Below are 22,057 nucleotides of genomic sequence, written 5' to 3' on the forward strand. Positions count from 1 at the left end.
GATGGCCCACGGTGTCTTTATCCGATGTGTCCTGGCTTGCCGGCAGCTCGCGATGGTCTGAAAAGGACCTGCCGTGACTTCATTTGGTCATGTGACGGGTCATGCGACCGCTGACGTCAGCAGGCCATCAGAAGGTAAGTATAGATTTATTTTTTACCATTCTTTTACGGTCACACTATATAAATACATGCCGGTTGCATGGATTTATATGGTGTGACCAAGTTGTCAAGCACTTTCCAAGTGATGCTAAAATCGCTTGGAAAGCACTTGTCAACCCGCATGCGGAAATGCATGTGAAGAACGCTTCACATCCGCATGTCCCTGGCAGGAAAAACGCATGTACAATCCGCATGTACAATCCGCATGTACAATCCGCATGCGTTTTTTCTGCCAGGGAGATGCAGAAACGCTCAAAAAAATCCGAAGCATTTCTGCATCGTGGGCACATAGCGTTACATTAATTGTATGACTCAATATTAAGCACACGTAGCCATTTATACACGGCAGGAGGGCGCTCGTAGCCATCTATACACGGCAGGAGGCCGCACGGAGCCTTCTATACACAGCGGGAGGCCGCCCGGCGCCATCTATGCACAGCAGGAGGCCGCACGTAGCCATCTATACACAGCGGGAGGTCGCACGTAGCCATCTATACACAGCGGGAGGCCGCACGTAGCCATCTATTCACAGCGGGAGGCCGCACGGCGCCATCTATACACAGCAGGAGGCCGCACGTAGCCATCTATACACAGCAGGAGGCCGCACGTAGCCATCTATACACAGCGGGAGGCCGCACGGAGCCATCTATACACAGCGGGAGGCCGCATGGAGCCATCTATCCACAGCGGGAGGCCGCACGGTGCCATCTATACAAAGCAGGGAGCCGCACGGTGCTATCTACACACAGCGGGAGGCCGCACGGCGCCCCCCCAGAGACAGCAGGAGGCCGCACGGCGCCATCTATACTCAGCAGGAGGCCGCACGCAGTCACGCACACACACAAACATATACAGACATATACATACACGCATAAACACATTTGAAACACAAAAATACATATAAACAGACATCACACAATGATATCTGCCTGCACACACATACATACATACACATACCCACACACAAACACAGACACACACACACTCACCATCCCCCGGCTCGGCTCCAGTCCTCCTGGCTCCTGCTCCTCTCCGGTGGTAAGTAGCAGTGCAGGCCGGGCGCCGCTGGCCCGGCCGAAGAAGAAGCAGCGGCCGTGCACCGCTGATGGGGGAGCGGTCCGGGGGCCCCCCCGCCACTGTCTGCCGGTATGTGCCGCGGGGCCGCATATATAATGAGGGCAATCCGGCCATAGACACCCCGGAGCCCCGGGCTCCCTGGAGACCCGAGACCCCGGGCGGTAGCCCGGATTGCCCTCATTATAATCCGCCTATGGATGTCCCCCACAGCTAATTATTTACTGTTTTCTTGTCCCCCACAGCCCCTCATTTGATTTTCTCCATAGCCCCCATTTAGTGGCCAAATACTATAAGAATAAAAAAAGAAAAGCTTATACTCACCTTTTCCAGGCTCCCTGTACACCGCGGCCACCGTCTCCTCTTCTGTCTTGAATAGCAGTGTGTGCTGGACAGTGCACAGTAGCCTGCCAGAAGTAGCCTGCGTAGCTATTAGCGCTCCTCTGCTCCTGTCCCAGGCTCAACTCACATCAACTGTATACATACAATTTAGTTCATGTAGTTCAGGCAGTGAGTGACGGCCAGGGGCGCAGGCGATAAGTGATGTCAGTGACTCTCTGACACTTGTCACCTTTGTACCTGCGTCTCGGCCAACAGTGTGCTGAATGACTGTGGAAAGGTGATGAGCTCCCCCCCTAAAGTAGGCAAGAGATAGTGCCCTAGGCGGGTGCCTACCCTACCTACCCCTCATTTGGCCATGGGAGCACGCTATGCTTCTAGGAGAGGATGTAAATAATAAGGAAAATGTTTACAGCTTACCTTCCAATAATTGAATATCTGAAAGAGTAAGTAGATAGTTGGTTAAATAAATGTGCCCACCTGCAATGCCCAATATTTCACATAGTACCGATATGATACCCATAAGAATCAATTTTCTCCACCCCTCATCATTTCCAGCATTGGATCCCTTTTGGATCAACTGTTTGAATGGTTGGAAACTCCTCTCCAACCACTGGTAGTCAGAGCACCCGCATATATTAACAAAACGAAGAAAGTTCTAAAATTAACGCATGAAATGATGTGGAATCCAGTCCACAAATGGTTACATTAATGAGTTATACACTTCAATACCACATCACAAAGGACTGCATGCTTTGAACCAATAATTGCACAAATATACTAATTATTCAGAAGAACTGCAAGGGGTTATTTTGATAGTTGCTTAGTTTTTGTTATGCCATAATTACTTTCTGTTTAATGGATCTTATTACTTTCAGTTACAATGCTGCCCCATGGGTGCCTGCCTCTCACATTCTCTCTCCAACATTTTTGTTGACTGGTGGGAAGAAAAATTCATTTGTACTGATCAAAATACTTTTGTGTCTGACATCCTCTGGCATGGAACCTACATGGATGATTGTCTCCAGATTTGCAAGGGCAATGTGACGCCCACACTGGAATTTGTCAACTACATCAACAACAACATAAATTTGTATTTTTCTTTTCAGTTGGAAGAAACTACTATTCCATTTTTAGATATCCTCATCAGAAATACAGCCAATTCTAAAGCAAAATAATGTACATGCAGAAAAACAATAGAGTAACCATCCCAATCATATGATAAACCCCTCCCTGACAAGACGATTTTCCATTTTTTCACTTTCATTTTTTTCTCCCCTTCTTCTAAGAGTCATAACTTTTATATTTTTCATCAACATAACCATAAGAAGGCTTGCTTTTTGCAGCATGAGTTGTACTTTTGAAGGATATCTTTTAGCATGTGATGTACTAGAAAGTGGTAAAATTGTTCTATCACATACACTACATACAGCAATACCATATATAACAAAAATCACGGTCTACTGTGAACCCCAGCCATGGGCTGGCTTTTGTAGAAGTGAGATGGTTACTCTTAGTTCGCACCTGTACACACCAGTTTTCTGATTTGGAAGTGCCAGTCAGTTTTTTGTTATTTGTATATTGGCTCTCTGACCGAGCCCTCCACCCTCCAGCCTGTGGCGGCTTTAATTGCAGCAGGACCCTACTTACCCATCAATGCAGGCTTCAGCCTGGGAAGGATTCACATTAGACAGGTTCCCAGCAAACAGGAGATTGTCTTGTCGTTGGCTGCTGGGCATGCATGAATTGGCCAAATTATGTGATAAGCATCTCCATTTTTTCTTCTTATCTAGAGCAGTAATGCTATTCAAATTTCATATACTTCATGTTTACATGCTTTAGCACTACAAGAGTGTATCTTTATTTGGTTGTTATGTATAGAGAGGCTACTCTTAGTTTGCACCTGTACACACCAGTTTTTTGATTTGGAAGTGCCAGTCAGTCTTTTGTTATTTGTATATTGGCTCTCTGACCAAGCACTGGATCCTACAGCCTGTAGCGGTTTTAGCCTAGGAGAGGATTCACATTAGATAGGTTCCCAGTAAACCGGAGATCGCCTTGTCGTTGGCTGCTGGGCATGCATGAATTGGCCAAATTATGTGCTAAGCATCTACATTTTTTCTTATTAACTAGGGCAGTAATGCTATTCAAATTTAATGTATACATGTGTAACATACCTGGCGGCGTCCTTGCATAGTGGTCCATCTCCCACAGTGCAAAAGCACGCACTTAATTTCCAGTCCAGACTGCCACTCTGGCTTCTTTCCATACTGTCTGCTTTGCTCTGCTCTGGCTGCTTAGGGCGACGCCCGCTGAACTTCCTGTTTCTTGTAGCTGCTGCAGACACACCCCTAATGCGTCCTCAGTCTATTGCTGTCTGTCACCTGGTATTTAAACCAGCTCCTCCTTGGAATCCATGCCTGAGCATCTTGTTCTGTCAGTTGGCTTCTTGTCACTGATGTGCCAAGTCCTGTCTATGTTTCCTGCCTTGCGGTATCAGTTCCCATGCCTGAACTGTGTCCTGTCTGTGCACTCTAGCCAGCTGTCTGTCTGCCTTCCTGGAGGCTGTATTTCCAGGCCTGTCTTAACACGCTCCTAGCCTGTTCGTCCCTCCCTCTGGGGGCCGCATACCCAGACTCTCTCCTGTATTTGTTGCAGTACCGTTCCTGTCTGAACTGTCTCCTAACCTGCTTCCTGTTTCTCTCTATGTCCGTACCTTCCCTTTCTCCTGCATTGTCTGAACCAGCACTTGGCTTTACCTTGGCTCGTTCCCGTATTTAGTTGCAGTAACAGTTCCTGTCTGAACTGTCTCCTAACCTGTTTCCTGTTTTTCTCTATGTCTGTACCTTCCCTTTTTCTGCAGAGTCTGAACCTGCTCCTAACTCCTACTCGTTGTCGCTGTACTTCCGTTTGTGAGTTTAGAGTCCACTCGCTACTTCATTGCAAGTATCTTGTGTGTATCTGGTTCTGCCTTTCCCTTCCTGTCTGTTCCGTGTGAACAGAGCCCTGCCCCCTCTGCTCTGCCTTGCTCACCGCTCCGGCGGTTCTTGCCTGCTCTGCCTTGCTCACCGCTCCGGCGGTTCTTGCCTGCTCTGCCTTGCTCACCGCTCCGGCGGTTCTTGCCTGCTCTGCCTTGCTCACCGCTCCGGCAGTTCTTGCCTGCTCTGCCTTGCTCACCGCTCCGGCGGTTCTAGCCTGCTCTGCCTTGCTCACCGCTCCTGCGGTTTCCGCTCTGCTCTGCCTTGCTCACCGCTCCTGCGGTTTCCGCTCTGCTCTGCCTTGCTCACCGCTCCTGCGGTTTCCGCTCTGCTCTGCCTTGCTCACCGCTCCTGCGGTTTCCGCTCTGCTCTGCCTTGCTCACCGCTCCTGCAGTTTCCGCTCTGCTCTGCCTTGCTCACGGCTCCTGCGGTTTCCGCTCTGCTCTGCCTTGCTCACCGCTCCTGCGGTTTCCGCTCTGCTCTGACCCTTTGCTCACCGCTCCTGCGGTTTCTGCTCTGCTCTGACCCTTTGCTCACCGCTCCTGCGGTTTCCGCTCTGCTCTGACCCTTTGCTCACCGCTCCGGCAGTCTCGCTCTGCCCTGACCCTTTGCTCACTGCTCCGGCAGTCTCGCTCTGCTCTGACCCTTTGCTCACTGCTCCGGCAGTCTCGCTCTGCTCTGACCCTTTGCTTACTGCTCCGGCAGTCTCGCTCTGCTGACCCTTTGCTCACTGCTCCGGCAGTCTCGCTCTGCTCTGACCATTTGCTCACTGCTCCGGCAGTCTCGCTCTGCTCTGACCCTTTGCTCACTGCTCCGGGCGGCCTTGTCTTGCTCTGCTCTTGCTCGCCACTCCGGGCGGCCTCTCTCTGCTGTGTTTGTCCACTGCATCTGCGGTTCTGTTCCTGAGTCCCAGTCTGTACTGGGTCCTATCCACTCTGTGCTCCAACCTGTCGTACCTGCCAGTACCTCCCTGCCTGCATACCAGTCGTGCTTGCCAGCATCCACCCGTCTGCATACTAGCCGTGTCTGCCTATACCCACCAGTCTGTGTGCCAGCCTAATCTGCCTGTTCCTGTATTACCCGGTGTGGGTCAACAGCCGTGTCCGGGGTCTGACCTGGAGTAGCACCTGGTCCCTCTGCTCGGTTCCTCCTTGGTGCACTGGCGTCGTATGCCGTCATGCGACCTTGGTCGGATCGGGTGGATATTTAGTTACGCCCCTCCAGGCATTCACTCTCCGGTACGGTCCAGTGGAATCACTACATATACACGCACACGCCAGTCAGTCCGGGTGCGTGCATTACAACATGCTTTAGCAATATAGAGTGCAACTTTATTTGCTTGTTTTGTAGAAGTACTATCATGACAGGCACGGCGTCTTCAGCAGACGCTTGACTGTCATTTCAACCTGTCGGCACCCCACATCATGGGAGTGTAGATGGGTGGTTAGAACAACGCTCACCCCATGGGTCTCGCATTGTAAATGCCGCTGTCACAAATTGACAGCGGCATTTAACTGGTTAACAGGTGCTCCACTTGCAGCTGTTAGAGGCAGATGATGGCTCAATAACACAGCCATTCTCTGCCCACAAAGATGTGAGCTTAGTTCCTGAGCAAGGAGATCCAGTGTGCCAATACGTCATAAGTCGGTAAGGGGTTAAGAACCTACTTGTTGGGTAATACATAAGAGTACGGTGTAATTGCATTGACTTAGATGTATATTTTCACGAATGTCAAAGGATAGATAAATGGCTGTCAAATAAGGGTTATAAAATATAATCTAACCAGAGCAAAAGAAAGAACTGATGTTAATCCTTTCACCTCCACAGCCTGTTTTCACCTTCCTGGGCAGGCCAATTTTTTTCAATTCTGTCCAGTATCACTTTGTGAGATTATAACTCTGAAGCAATGCAACTCATCCCAGTGATTCTTATGCTGCGTGCGCACTATGCGTTTTTTAAGCGTTTCTGCAACGGCAATTCCACCACAGAAATGCTTAAAAAACGCTTGGTAGAAGGTCTGCAATGGTCCTCAATGATTATCATTGCGGAAAAATCCGCAGCACGTCCTCATGGATTCTGTGCAGATAGCTGCCTCTACAGGCTGGGGAACAGGAGGTCTTTGGGAGGACAGAACCTGGCATGACGATTTACCTCTACGCCTTGCACATCTGGACTGCCTCTTGAGGTTAGGAAGAGAAGTATTCTGTGGAGCATTGTCATACTGTGTGGATTCTGTGTGGGCAGCAGTCTCTTCAGGCTGGAGAGCTGGTGGGCTATCTACACGCATCACCCATCGGGACTGCTCCAGGATATTGGGAAGGGAAGCTTTAGCAGAAGCCTCAGGGTTAGGGTCATCGAAGACCATTAGAAAGGCCACCAGGAAGGCCTGCAGGTCATAGACGATAGGATCCCATGCTTCCCATAGGGGGGTGATCCAATTCAAGGCATCACCCGCTAAGTAGGACATCAGAAATGCTACTTTAACCCGATCAGTGGGAAAATAGTGAGCATAGAATTTGAAATGCAGCATGCATTGCTCCACAAACGCACGGCTTTGTTTTGGATCCCCATAGTACCGTGGTGGATCCGCAGGAACGAGTGCTGATAGCTCCATTTGGGCTGGTGCGTAAATCGCCTGGACCTCAGTTTGAGAAAAATTTTTTCCTTGGTGCACGTATTCGCCAGACAAGGATTCAAATGTCTCCGAGAGCGAAGGGCCGTGGGGCTCAACGGGGACCTTGGCCTGAGCAAACTGTTACGCACAGGCCGGGACTGACTGGTGTGAGCGTGGTTAGTGATCTGGACCATGAACCGAGGAGTGCCTGGAGGGGCGTGACTAAGTATCAACTCGGTCCAACCAAGGTCACACGGCGGCTCTGTAGACTCCGTGAACCAGGGAGGAACCGAGCAGAGGGACCAGGTGCCACTCCTGTTCAGACCCCGGTCACAACTTTTGACCCACACCGGGGAATGCAGGAACAGGCAGGTTAGGCTGGCATACAGACACATGGGTACTGGCAGGCAAGGCTGGTATGCAAACAGGTGGGTACTGGCAGGCACGGCTGGTATGCAGACATGTGGATACTGGCAGGCATGGCTGGTATGCACACAGGTGGGTACTGGCAGGTAGGAACGCAGGCAGGATAGGGACCAGTACAGACTGGGATACAGGAACAGAGCCGCAGGTGCGGTGGGCAAGCAGAGCAGAGCAAAACCGCAGGTGTGGTGGACAAGCAGAGCAGAGCAAAACCCGCAGGTGCGGTAGACAAGCAGAGCAGAGCAAAACCCGCAGGTGCGGTAGACAAGCAGAGCAGAGCAAAACCCGCAGGTGCGGTAGACAACAAAACAGAGCAAAACCCGCAGGTGCGGTAGACAAGCAGAGCAGAGCAAAACCCGCAGGTACGGTAGACAAGCAAAGCAGAGCAAAACCCGCAGGTGCGGTAGACAAGCAAAGCAGCACAAAACCGCAGGTGCGGTAGACAAGCAGAGCAGGGCAAAACCCGCAGGTGCGGTAGACAAGCAGAGCAGCACAAAACCGCAGGTGCGGTAGACAAGCAGAGCAGAGAAAAACCAGCAGGTGCGGTAGACAAGCAGAGCAGAGCAAAACCCGCAGGTGCGGTAGACAAGCAGAGCAGAGCAAAACCCGCAGGTGCGGTAGACAAGCAGAGCAGAGCAAAACCCGCAGGTGCGGTAGACAACAAAACAGAGCAAAACCCGCAGGTGCGGTAGACAAGCAGAGCAGAGCAAAACCCGCAGGTACGGTAGACAAGCAAAGCAGAGCAAAACCCGCAGGTGCGGTAGACAAGCAGAGCAGAGCAAAACCCGCAGGTGCGGTAGACAAGCAAAGCAGAGCAAAACCCGCTGGTGCGGTAGACAAGCAAAGCAGAGCAAAACGGCAGGTGCAGTAGACAAGCAGAGCAGGGCAAAACCCGCAGGTGCGGTAGACAAGCAGAGCAGCACAAAACCGCAGGTGCGGTAGACAAGCAGAGCAGAGAAAAACCAGCAGGTGCGGTAGACAAGCAGAGCAGAGCAAAACCCGCAGGTGCGGTAGACAAGCAGAGCAGAGCAAAACCCGCAGGTGCGGTAGACAAGCAGAGCAGAGCAAAACCCGCAGGTGCGGTAGACAACAAAACAGAGCAAAACCCGCAGGTGCGGTAGACAAGCAGAGCAGAGCAAAACCCGCAGGTACGGTAGACAAGCAAAGCAGAGCAAAACCCGCAGGTGCGGTAGACAAGCAAAGCAGAGCAAAACCAGCAGGTACGGTAGACAAGCAGAGCAGAGCAAAACCTGCAGGTGCAGTAGACAAGCAGAGCAGAGAAAAACCCGCAGGTGCGGAAGACAAGCAGAACAGAGAAAAACCCGCAGGTGCGGTAGACAAGCAGAGCAGAGCAAAACCCGCAGGTGCGGTAGACAAGCAGAGCAGAGCAAAACCCGCAGGTGCGGTAGACAAGCAGAGCAGAGCAAAACCCACAGGTGCGGTAGACAAGCAGAGCAAAACCCGCAGGTGCGGTAGACAAGCAGGGCAGAACAAAACCCGCAGGTGCGGTAGACAAGCAGAGCAGAGCAAAACCCGCAGGTTTGGTAGACAAGCAGAGCAGAGGAAAACCCGCACGTGCGGTAGACAAGAAGAGCAGAGCAAAACCCGCAGGTGCGGTAGACAAGCAGAGCAGAGCAAAACCTGCAGGTGCGGTAGACAAGCAGAGCAGAGCAAAACCCGCAGGTGCGGTAGACAAGCAAAGCAGAGCAAAACCCGCTGGTGCGGTAGACAAGCAAAGCAGAGCAAAACGGCAGGTGCGGTAGACAAGCAGAGCAGGGCAAAACCCGCAGGTGCGGTAGACAAGCAGAGCAGAGCAAAACCCGCAGGTGCGGTAGACAAGCAGAGCAGAGAAAAACCAGCAGGTGCGGTAGACAAGCAGAGCAGAGCAAAACCCGCAGGTGCGGTAGACAAGCAGAGCAGAGCAAAACCCGCAGGTGCGGTAGACAAGCAGAGTAGAGCAAAACCCGCAGGTGAGGTAGACAAGCAGAGCAGAGCAAAACCCGCAGGTTCGGTAGACAAGCAGAGCAGAGGAAAACCCGCAGGTGCGGTAGACAAGAAGAGCAGAGCAAAACCCGCAGGTGCGGTAGACAAGCAAAGCAGAGCAAAACCGCAGGTGCGGTAGACAAGCAGAGCAGGGCAAAACCTGCAGGTGCGGTAGACAAGCAAAGCAGAGCAAAACCCGCAGGTGCGGTAGACTAGCAAAGCAGAGCAAAACCGCAGGTGCGGTAGACAAGCAGAGCAGGGCAAAACCCGCAGGTGCGGTAGACAAGCAGAGCAGCGCAAAACCGCAGATGCGGTAGACAAGCAGAGCAGATACACACAAGATACTTACAATGAAGTAGCGAGTGGACACTAAACTCACAAACAGAAGTACAGAGACAACTAGTTGGAGTTAGGTGCAGGTACAGACACTGCAGGAAAAGGGAAGATACGAACATAGAAACAAACAAGTAACGGGCTAGGACACTGTTCAGACAGGAACTGAACCAGGAACAAGATACAGGGACAAGCCTGGGTACTCAGCCCCCAGGGTGGCCGAAGCAGACTAGAAGTCACAGATACAGGTAACGGGCCTGGGTACTCAGCCCCCAGGGTGCCAGGAATAGACTAGAAGTCACAGATACAGGTAACGGGCCTGGGTACTCAGCCCCCAGGGTGGCAGGAATAGACTAGAAGTCACAGATACTGGTAACAGGCCTGGGTACTCAGCCCCCAGCGTGGCAGAAACAGACAAAATACAGGACAGGACCTGGCAACTCAGTTGCACAGAACACACTGAAAGAAAGTGTTGCTCAGGCACCTCCCACTGGGTGGAGAGGGTTTAAGTATCCAGTGACTCACAGCAATAGGCTGGGGACACATTAGGAGTGCGCACACAGTAACTATAAGAATCAGGCAGTAACCGCGCCGCCGCCCTAAGCAATCAGACAAGAGACATGCACACAGCAGGTACTGAAGCAAAGTGTGCAGCCTGGACTGGTAGGTAAGATGGCGGTTGTAACGGGTCTGGGAGGCGGAACCTCTGGGCTACTATACAAGGGAGCGGTCCTTGTAAGGGAGCGGGTGGCGACCAGGCAGGCAGTCACAGCAGGTGACCGGGACAGTCTCTGGGTGTACGGGCAGGAGGTCACGGCAAGTGATCAGGGCAGACTCTGGAAGAACGGGCTGGAGGTCACGGCAAGTGACCGGGGCAGTCTCTGGAAGAACGGGCTGGAGGTCACGGCAAGTGACCGGGGCAGTCTCTAGGTAAAGGGTAGGTACGACCTGTGATGGCTGAACCTCCAGGTAGGCTAGCAAGGCAGATGGAGGATGTGTGCTCCCAGGTGAGCAAGCGAGAGTCTCTGGAATAGCAGGTGGTCACAGCACGTGACGGCGGAGCCTCCAGGTAGGCAAGCAGGCAGGTAGCGGAGAAGCGCTCCCAGGTGAGCGGGCAAGAGTCTGGAATAGCTGGTGGTCACAGCACGTGACAGCGGAGCCTCCGGGCTGGCAAGCAGGCAGGTAGCGGAGAAGCGCTCCCAGGTGAGCGGGCAAGAGTCTGGAATAGCTGGTGGTCACAGCACGTGACAGCGGAGCCTCCGGGCAGGCAAGCAGGCAGGTAGCGGAGAAGCGCTCCCAGGTGAGCGGGCAAGCTGGTCCATAGACAGACTGACCGGAGTTGTAAGGCAGACCGTCGGACCTCAGGCAAGCAGGCAGGTAGCTGATGTGCGCTCCCAGGTGAGCGGGCAAGTTGGTCCTTAGACAGACTGACCGGAGTTGTAAGGCAGACCGTCGGACCTCAGGCAGGCAGGCAGGTAACAGGAAATCAGGCAGGATTAGGACAGCAAGCTGGCAGGAATCTGGCAGGTAACTGGCAGGTAACTGGCAAGGGACCTGAGGGCTGAAGCAGAGTAGAACGGTGCAACAACATTGCTCGGGCACCTCCATTTTGGAGGAGGTGCCTTATATATGGTAAAGTCCTCCGGCCATTGGCCGGGGACTCCTTAGGACGGCGCGCGCGGCCCCTTTAAGAGGGAGGGAGGGCGCGCGCGCGCGCCCTAAGCACAGTGGCCGGGAAGGAGCGCGCGCTGCCAGCAGAGCGGGAGAGGGACGCCGGGCACGGAGCAGAGCGGTGAGGGGAACAGCGTCCCTGCCTAGCAGAGGGCAGGGACGCCGGCACTACAGTACCCCCCCCTTTAGGCCCCCCCTTTTTTAGGCCAGATAGAAATTTAGCTAGGATGAGAGGGGCATGGATGTTCTCCCGGGGCTCCCACGTTCTCTCCTCAGGACCAAACCCCTTCCAATCTACCAGAAAAAAGGTCTTTCCTCTTACCCTTTTGGTGGCAAGAATGTTCTCTACCTCAAACTCGTCCTCAGCAGAAACCGGAGCAGGAGGCGTACCTGTAGACTTGGAAAAAGAGTTAAGCACCACAGGTTTGAGGAGAGATACATGGAAGGAGTTAGGGATCCGTAAGTTGGCCGGGAGTTTCAATTTATAGGCCACCGGGTTGATCTGACTGATGACCTCCAGAGGACCGATGAACCGAGGTCCTAACTTGTAAGAAGGTATCTTGAGTCGAACATATTTAGATGAGAGCCAGACTTTATCTCCTGGACGAAATTGTGGAGGATCCAGGCGTTTTTTGTCAGCGTGTCTTTTCATACGCTCGGATGACAGAAGGAGTGCGGACCGGGTACTCTCCCATATGGAGGAAAATTTGCTAACGAGAGATTCCGCAGCCGGGTTGTCCACAGAGGTGGAGACAGGAAAAGGAATCCGAGGATGCTGACCAAAGACTACAAAAAACGGGGATTTGGAGGAGGATTCGCTCTCGTGATTATTATAAGAGAACTCGGCCCATGGTAGGAGATCCACCCAGTCAGAATGGTGGGCATTAACGAAGTGCCGGAGGTAACTGGTCAGGTTCTGATTGATCCGCTCCACTTGACCATTGGACTGTGGGTGGTAAGCGGAAGAGAAGTCCAGGGTGACGTCTAGTAGTTTACAAGTGGCTCTCCAGAAACGTGAGGTGAACTGTACCCCACGATCCGACACGATGTGGAGGGGCAGGCCATGAAGACGGAAGATGTGGCGGATAAAGTCTTTAGCCAGCTCGGGTGCAGACGGAAGGCCTGGCAGGGGAATAAAGTGAGCCATCTTGGAAAAGCGGTCAGCGACCACCCAAATGACCGTACAACCGGCAGAGACGGGGAGATCAGTTATAAAGTCCATTGCTATATGCTGCCAGGGGGCAGCAGGTACAAGAAGCGGAAGGAGGCGTCCGGCTGGCAGATGTCTCGGGACTTTGTTGCGGGCGCAGGACACACAGGCAGAAACAAAGTCTATTATGTCCTTGTGCAGGGTAGGCCACCAATAGTGCCGGGCAATAAGCTGGAGGGTCTTTTTCTGACCGGCGTGGCCAGCTAGTTTAGACGAATGGCCCCAGTGTATTTTCTCCCGATCAGGTACTGAAACAAACGTCTTACCGGGAGGGAGACGATTTAGACTCACGGGAGCCACCTGCATTACTCTGGCGGGATCGATGATATGTTTAGGTTCTTCCTCGAGATCGGACACCAGAAAGGATCGGGACAAGGCGTCTGCTTTGACGTTTTTGTCAGCCGGGCGAAAATGAAGAACAAAATCAAAGCGAGCAAAAAACAAGGACCACCGGGCTTGGCGCCGGTTAAGTCTCTGGGCATGCTGGAGGTAAGCCAAGTTCTTGTGGTCAGTGTAAATTATTACCGGATGAAGAGCCCCCTCGAGTAGGTAACGCCACTCCTCCAACGCCAGCTTGATGGCCAATAACTCTCGGTCTCCTATGGAATAGTTGCGCTCAGAAGAGGAGAAGAGTTTGGAGAAGAAGCCACAAGTTACCATTCTCCCGGAAGATGATTTTTGAGTAAGTACCGCTCCGGCTCCAGAGGAGGAGGCGTCAACTTCCAGGAAGAACTGCTTGTTGCCGTCCGGGCGATGCAGCACCGGGGCGGAAGAGAAGGCCTGTTTTAGGGAAAGAAAGGCCTCCTCTGCTTCGGGCGGCCACTCTTTGGGATTAGTACCCTTACGGGTGAGCGCGGAAATTGGGGCAGTCCGGGAAGAGAAGTGCGGGATGAAGAGGCGGTAATAGTTGGCGAAGCCCAGGAACCGTTGAATAGCCTTCAACCCCTCTGGTCGGGGCCATTTCTCGATGGCAGACAGTTTCTCAGGATCCATTTGTAGGCCGGTCTGAGAGATAATGTAGCCCAGAAACGGAAGCGAGGTCTGCTCAAAGAGGCACTTCTCATATTTAGCGTAGAGATGGTTCTGCCTGAGCCTGAGCAGGACCTGACGAACATCCCTCCGGTGAGTCTGGAGATCCGGAGAGAAGACCAAGATGTCGTCCAGGTACACCACTACGCAGGAGTAGAGAAGGTCCCGGAAGATGTCATTGACCAACTCTTGAAAGACGGCAGGAGCGTTACAGAGGCCAAAGGGCATTACCAGATATTCATAGTGGCCGTCCCGGGTGTTGAATGCCGTCTTCCATTCATCCCCCTGACGGATACGAACCAGGTTGTACGCCCCACGGAGGTCCAGTTTGGTGAAGATTCTAGCCCCCCTCAGACGATCAAATAACTCCGGAATGAGCGGAAGGGGGTACTTATTCTTCACCGTGATCTGGTTAAGGCCTCTATAGTCTATACAGGGACGGAGAGAGCCGTCCTTCTTTTTGACGAAAAAGAAGCCTGCTCCCGCCGGGGAGGTAGATTTCCGGATGAATCCCCTGGCCAGATTCTCCTCAATATATTCGGACATCGACCGGGTCTCAGCAGCGGATAATGGATAAATACGCCCACGGGGAGGAGAAGTACCAGGTAACAGGTCGATAGGGCAGTCGTATGGTCTATGAGGGGGTAGTGTCTCTGCCTCCTTTTTATTAAAGACATCAGCATAAGACCAATAAGGAATCGGAAGTCCAGGTAGATTAGCTGGGGTAGGAGAAGGACGGACGGGATGAACGGGAACCAGACAGGTCTTATGGCAGCCCTGTCCCCAGCGAAGGACTTCTCCGGTCTGCCAGTCAAGAACGGGTGCATGTTTCTGGAGCCAAGGTAGGCCTAGCAAGAGGGCGTGAGAGAGTCCAGGCAGAACATGGAAGGAGATACTTTCAGAATGCAGCATTCCCACCTGCAGAGTAATGGATTCGGTGATGAGTTGGATGGGGCGTGGTAAGAGCCCCCCATCCACGGCAGCAACAGACAAGGGTACAGCCAGAGGTTTGGTGGGGATGCGGTATTTCTCTACCAGGGACTGTGAAATAAGATTCCCGGCTGCTCCAGAGTCCAGTTGGGCTAGTTCGAAATAACGGTTCTCCCCGTAGACGATTGAAACTGACAACAGCAGGGATGGAGAGGATTTATTCTTGTCTAGGTGGACCTCTCTGAGCGAACCTAGACACAGGCGTTTCCCGACCTTTCCGGGCAGGCACGGATCCGGTGCTCCTTACTGCCACAGTAGAAGCAGGTCCCCTCGGCACGGCGTAAGTCCTGACGGGTCTTGACCATCTTGGTCTGGTCGACCTGCATAGGCTCAGGAGGGTGTACCTGGTTAGAGACAGAAGGAGTGACGGGTTTCTGAAAAGTAGGAGCTAGACGTGGTAACCTCCTCTCACGGGTGACCTCTCTGGCACGCTCCTGGAACCGTAGGTCAATCCGGGTGGCAAGAGTTATTAAGTCATCGAGAGTGGTAGGAATGTCCCGACCGGCAAGTTCATCTTTAATACGGCCGGACAGACCCTCCCAGAAGACGGAAACCAGAGCGTCGTTATCCCAGGCCAGCTCCGAGGCAAGGGTACGGAACCGTATGGCATATTGGCCCACGGTGAGACTTTCCTGACGGAGGCGTAGCAACGATGATGCGGATGAGGTCTTCCGTCCGGGGTCGTCGAAGACTTTCCGGAAAGCCGTGAGAAAAGCAGGCAAGTTGGACACCAGGGGGTCTCCTCTCTCCCATAGAGGATTTAGCCAGGCCAGGGCCTCCCCGGTGAGATGGGACATGATGAATGCAATTTTGGCTCGGTCGGAGTTAAACTGGTGGGACAATAGTTCAAAGTGCAGGGTGCACTGATTTATGAAGCCCCGAGCCTGGGCTGAGTCGCCTCCGAAGCGAGGAGGTGCAGAAAGCCGAGGTCCGGGGTAGGATATCATGGTGTTAGTGGACAGCGGAGCTGCCGGATTGCGAGACATGGCACTGGCGGAGGTTGTTGGTGGAGCAGTCAGAGTGTCCAGGCGAGTATTGACATTCCGCAGGTGACCCAGGATGGACTCCTGTTGGGACCTCTGACGGGACAGTTCATGACACAGGTCCGAGAGCGAGGGAGCTTGGGTGCCACCGGGTTCCATGGCCCGAGCAAACTGTAACGGGTCTGGGAGGCGGAACCTCTGGGCTACTATACAAAGGAGCGGTCCTTGTAAGGGAGCGGGTGGCGACCAGGCAGGCAGTCACAGCAGGTGACCGGGACAGTCTCTGGGTGTACGGGCAGGAGGTCACGGCAAGTGATCAGGGCAGACTCTGGAAGAACGGGCTGGAGGTCACGGCAAGTGACCGGGGCAGTCTCTGGAAGAACGGGCTGGAGGTCACGGCAAGTGACCGGGGCAGTCTCTAGGTAAAGGGTAGGTACGACCTGTGATGGCTGAACCTCCAGGTAGGCTAGCAAGGCAGATGGAGGATGTGTGCTCCCAGGTGAGCAAGCGAGAGTCTCTGGAATAGCAGGTGGTCACAGCACGTGACGGCGGAGCCTCCAGGTAGGCAAGCAGGCAGGTAGCGGAGAAGCGCTCCCAGGTGAGCGGGCAAGAGTCTGGAATAGCTGGTGGTCACAGCACGTGACAGCGGAGCCTCCGGGCTGGCAAGCAGGCAGGTAGCGGAGAAGCGCTCCCAGGTGAGCGGGCAAGAGTCTGGAATAGCTGGTGGTCACAGCACGTGACAGCGGAGCCTCCGGGCAGGCAAGCAGGCAGGTAGCGGAGAAGCGCTCCCAGGTGAGCGGGCAAGCTGGTCCATAGACAGACTGACCGGAGTTGTAAGGCAGACCGTCGGACCTCAGGCAAGCAGGCAGGTAGCTGATGTGCGCTCCCAGGTGAGCGGGCAAGTTGGTCCTTAGACAGACTGACCGGAGTTGTAAGGCAGACCGTCGGACCTCAGGCAGGCAGGCAGGTAACAGGAAATCAGGCAGGATTAGGACAGCAAGCTGGCAGGAATCTGGCAGGTAACTGGCAGGTAACTGGCAAGGGACCTGAGGGCTGAAGCAGAGTAGAACGGTGCAACAACATTGCTCGGGCACCTCCATTTTGGAGGAGGTGCCTTATATATGGTAAAGTCCTCCGGCCATTGGCCGGGGACTCCTTAGGACGGCGCGCGCGGCCCCTTTAAGAGGGAGGGAGGGCGCGCGCGCCCTAAGCACAATCGCCGGGAAGGAGCGCGCGCTGCCAGCAGAGCGGAAGAGGGACGCCGGGCACGGAGCAGAGCGGTGAGGGGAACAGCGTCCCTGCCTAGCAGAGGGCAGGGACGCCGGCACTACAGCGGTCTTGCATGGTGGGAGGTGGTAAGCCATGCCAGCACGCCGCCAGGGATGTTACATATTGCTTTTTAGCATTTGGGTTTTAATCTCATGAAATAAAGGATGCAGATTTTTTTTTACTTTTGAAGATAAGTTCTGGAACTTCCTTTTCTTCTAGAGTGCACAACTGTCTAACAGACATCCAAAAAGTCATGCTACATTATTTTTCTATCTGAGTTATACAGAAAAAAAATCTGAATACCCCAAATAGAAATCAAAGGCATACAAAGGTACTGTAGGCCCTGATCATTGTATGAGTGCAGCCTTGTACATAACACCTATTGAAAATTAGTAGACTATTGTAGGAGTCGTAAACAGGAAACAGAAATGACAGTAAACGGAGTGTTTTTTATCATATAATGAAAATGTGTTTTTAAATTCCAATGTTCCCTTTTCTTCTCAGTTATGGAATATTTCCTTATGGTGTACTCAAGAAGTTAGGAGTTCCTGGACCCAATCCATTGCCATTTATTGGAACATTTCTGGAATACAGAAAAGTATGCACATTATATCAAAACTCCACTGTGTGAACCTGGTATAAATATAAAGTGATTAGTAGGAATTATTTTTTTTCCCAATCTGTTCATATTTCTATATTTCTATCAAGCCATGCAAAAGCTTATGCAATGTTTAGAAATTGCAATAGACCACATTGGCAAGCAAAGACTCACATGACCTTGGGCTTGGCTGGGCAGGTTTCTCCATAATTCTTTGCAGCTATCACATCACATGGACTATCTTTGTCTGTATAAAAGCAGAAGCAGGGAATGCAGAAACTGCCATTTTGTGGTGGATCTGGATAGTGAGAAGACGTAAAATCTCAGAGTTTAGTCATAGAAATGGGGAGAAACAGTCTAAAATGAAAAAAAAAATGTAGATAGCGTGTTTTAGGAGAACTAGCATTAATTGCTTAAAGTGGTCAAAGTGCTGCTGTTGCTGCATTTCAATTACCCTTTTTTTAATTTTCCCTGCAGAAGCAAGCCACCTATATTGCTAAAAGATTAAAAATAAAACTGACTCTGTGTCTACCTCATATCTCCTTCCCGATAGACTGCCACACATCTCTTGTCTGTCTGTCTATTGTGTTCTATATCTGCACTGTACAGCTGCTGGGAATACTACCCTTGAAAGGAGTTATCAGTACTTTTGAGTTTTATGGGACTAAGAACTTAACGGCAGGTAGTTGATAACTACCTGCTTGTTCTGCCCTGCGACGATCCCTCCAGGCTCAGGTGGCAATTCTCTTGCTTCCTTTGACCCCACATTAATAGAGCAGGTCTTTCTCTTTCGGTATGCTCTGTCAACGGGGCGTTACTGGCAACATTATGCTGATTGACAGCTGGCTTCTAATAGTTAGGCAGCGGGAAGCTGGTTGTCAGTTAGCAGGATATCGGCAGTGATGACCTGTTGACAGAGCAGCAAAGAAGAAAAGGAAGTGCTCTGTCTATGTGACGTCACAGGAACAATAGAATTCTGGCAGAAGCGGTCTGTGACCGATTTGAACTAGAGGAGATTGTCACAGGGCAGAAAAGTCAACCGCCTGCCAGTAAGTTTTTAGCCACATTTAAAAAAAAAAAAATCCAGATAACCCTTTTATATCTTAAACTCCTTTCAAAAAAGGGATCATTTTTGAATGGCTTTTTAAAATACCATGATGATTCCTGCTGATCAAGCTTGCTGTATTTTTTTATCTATAATCTTATCTTTAAAAACGTTGTTGAGGCTTTGGACAAAAATCTGAAGTAATCCTATATGACTGCAGACTGCCAAATCATGACAGTGTGCGCTGTGCACACTTTCATGATTCCTACATTATGTGATTTGCATACTTGCAGTTATGTGCCGAGTAAACACGTTTGGTTTCTTTTAATAGAAGACAGTTGAGGGAAGCCAGATGATACTAGTCGGCACCTGACTGCAGGTGTGCCCCCTCACAACAACTATACTGGGGAATCATGAGAGCGTGCGCACTGCACTCTATGAGGATTTTGTATAATGACTGCAGACTTTTGTCCTAAACCTGGAGAAAACTTTTAATGTACACAAAATAAAAGACACTAAGTAAAATGCCTTTTACAGAGTATTGTTGCCAAGATTGCTTTAACGTTGGTAACTCGCATGCTCTCTCAACGCCGTCCTACTCACTGCGGTCACTGCTCTGCTTCCCCTCATGTCAGGCCATCTCTTTGAGTTTGCCTCTTGCAGTACTCACCAGCACTGCTGAAGTTTTCTGCCCTCACCATCTGACTATAGGGAGACGTGGCCAGTCTCTACAGAAATTTAACCCTGCTGTGTCTGACGTGCCCCCTGGGCCGTGGGGTACTCGGTAGCCGGGCCAGTCGATACTGGGGGATGTCACGGTGGCAGTGACCCGGTCCGTGACCCAGGGCGGTCAATTAAAGGAAAAGGTAAAAGGGGAATAAAGTTTTTAGAGATAATGTTCGTGACGCCATCTGTGGTATGCGGCTATATAGGGCCGCCGCTGCGGTGCAGATCCTCTGGAGCTGATGGTGACACAGCAGAGTTGGTTCAGCTCTCCACAGGCAGAGGTTAGCTCCAGGGCAGTAGATGGTGATTTTATGAGGTAGATGTTGTTGGTGCGGTGTTATGCAGGTGATGGCGCAGATAATGAGTCAAAGACACAGTGGGGTGCAGTCTTCAGGTTTTACTCACAGTTCAAAGCAATTCCAAGTCACCGCTGCAGCCGGGAATGACCGCCCACGTCTTCTTGTGTCCTCCAGGGTGGGGATCCAGCAATCTCTCAGGTACCTCAGGAGCACTTAAACGGGACCCCGTTCTATGTACCTTTCCCGGTCGTCTCACTGCGCTGGCTCTCACCCTCCTGCCCTGCGCCTCACAATTAGTGTCCCAAGCCAGTGGCCTCGGGTCTTGTCCGGCGACTTGAAATCCCCTGGACCCTATGTGGCCACCTTTTCAGCGATATAATTGTGGGGTTTGGCTGCAACACCTTGAAGATGCTGCAGCCTCTGGTAGGCTAGCTGAGCCTGGTTGTTCTCCACTAGTGTTGGGGCCGGTCCCCTTCTGCGGCCTGATCCCTCCACGTCCGTGTGAATTCGGGTGCACGGGTGGCTTCCTGCACTCACCGTGCCCCTGGGATCCCCTCTGTCTCTGGAGCCTTTCCCTCTTCTCCCTTCCTCTCTCACTCTCCTCCTGGGCCTCTCTGACTAGGCCCGACTCCTCTCTCTCCACTCAACTCCTGCTCCAAGCACTGGAGCCAGGAGCCTGGACCCTTCTACACTGCTCTCCTGAGCAGGACTCGACACTTCTTGATGGTTCCCCTCCTTCTTATACTCTTTCTGTCTGTGCTCCCCTGATCTACTTCCTCCACCCACCTCCTCTACCTAGTTCCACCCTCCAGCTAGGGACCAGAGACTGTGCTCTCCCTTAGGAGCAATCTCACCCTTCCCTACTGAAGTGGAGTGTATTGGATGTGGGCGTGTGGGTCCCGGGTAGTACTCCGTCCTTACCTGAGAGTGAGGTACCACACTTCTGGGTGAGATGCAGTACCTCTGTGGCAACTGCACCCGCAGGGGCACCACATCCACCCCCCCCCCCCCCCCGTTAAACACAGCACGTCCGCGGGCTGGAACAGAGTAAAAACACAGGTATTTTAGACATACAATAATCTTTAGAATGCATTCACAGAGAAGAACAATCATAACTTTTTCTTTCCTTTATGGGAGGCACTTTTTCTTAAACGTTTCAGGTTACTATATAAAACTTCTTTAAATAGCATTTTTCTTCACACATATAAAACATTTTTTTAATTTTTTTTTTTAGCATTTTAGAAGGCTACATAACCGAGTGTCCATCTCACTGTTGAAGGTGCAAAGTGGGGGGACCCGTCCACAAAAAACCCGCAACGTAGGCCCTGGGCGTGGCTGCAGGGCATAACTGATCCAGCTGAGAGTGGGGTACCACACCTCTGGGCGAGATGCAGTACCTCTGTGGCAACTGGACCCAAAGAGACGCCACATGTCCTGCAAAGATTAGCTTCCCTGGCCTATCCGCTGCCAGCAGGGGTTATATTAGGCAGCTCCTCCCTCCACTCCTTGCCTCAGCTTTGGTTCAAATCAGTAGTCTGTTATAGCTTCCATAGAAGGTGTGTTCCTGTTTTGTATCCTGTTACTGACCCAGCTTGTCCACCCGTTCAATCTCTCTCCGCTCGTCACCTCAGTTTTGTATGCTGAACCTGGCTACCCCAACCTTGGACTATTTGACTGTGCCCTCTGAACTGCATATACCTGCCTTGACCTGTATGTCAGCTGCTGCAGGTCCGGGCATTGCCCTGGAGTGACACCTGGTGGCTATCCAGTAGCCCAAGCCTATTCTCACCATCAGAAGCTCTAGTGAAGGCCAGGTAGGCACTTAGTCACACCCCTCCATGGTAAGCCCAGCAAGTGGCACAGTGGGTCTACACCCTCCACTGTCACAATTGCATGTGTATTTTTACATTTTTTCAATATAAAACAGTGCTAGAATTATTTGCTAGAAGCATTTCATTTAAAATAAAGCACATTAATAAGCCACTATTTTGTAAATGAAGCCGAACAGAAAATTGTGATACATTCTTTTTTTAGGGCGTGGTCCAATTTGATATGGAATGCTTCAAGAAATATGGAAAATTGTGGGGGTAAGTTTAAATGCAAAATATTTTTGTTTGCTATTCATGGTTCTCTATAATCTATGAGTTGCATTCATCCATAATATAATACCTTTAGCAGTCTATAAGGGCTTACTGTGCCTCCAAATACTTGCTGCGTTAGAGGCATTACTTCAAGGGGAAAATATCTTCATAATATAGTACTGTAGAAAAGCACTCTAAACTGAGCTGTAGGGACTCCATACTGACAGCTCCACCCTGGGCTTGAGTTCTAACTG

General features: G+C 51.7%; 1 protein-coding gene across 2 annotated transcripts in view; it reads left to right on the forward strand.

The window, feature by feature from the left end:
• Positions 1 to 22,057, forward strand: part of LOC141259517 (cytochrome P450 3A9-like) — a 97,231-nt gene that overhangs the window by 15,545 nt on the left and 59,629 nt on the right. For both annotated transcript variants that reach the window (XM_073675643.1, XM_073675644.1), the window contains exons 2-3: positions 17,559 to 17,652; positions 21,757 to 21,809. In XM_073675643.1, coding sequence (XP_073531744.1) covers positions 17,559 to 17,652; positions 21,757 to 21,809 — 147 coding nt within the window. The remainder of the gene's footprint in view (positions 1 to 17,558; positions 17,653 to 21,756; positions 21,810 to 22,057) is intronic.

This window comes from Phyllobates terribilis, unplaced genomic scaffold (assembly GCF_046119375.1).
Source record: "Phyllobates terribilis strain yellow unplaced genomic scaffold, ASM4611937v1 Scaffold_3__8_contigs__length_932513732, whole genome shotgun sequence".
Classification (NCBI taxonomy): Eukaryota; Metazoa; Chordata; class Amphibia; order Anura; family Dendrobatidae; genus Phyllobates; species Phyllobates terribilis.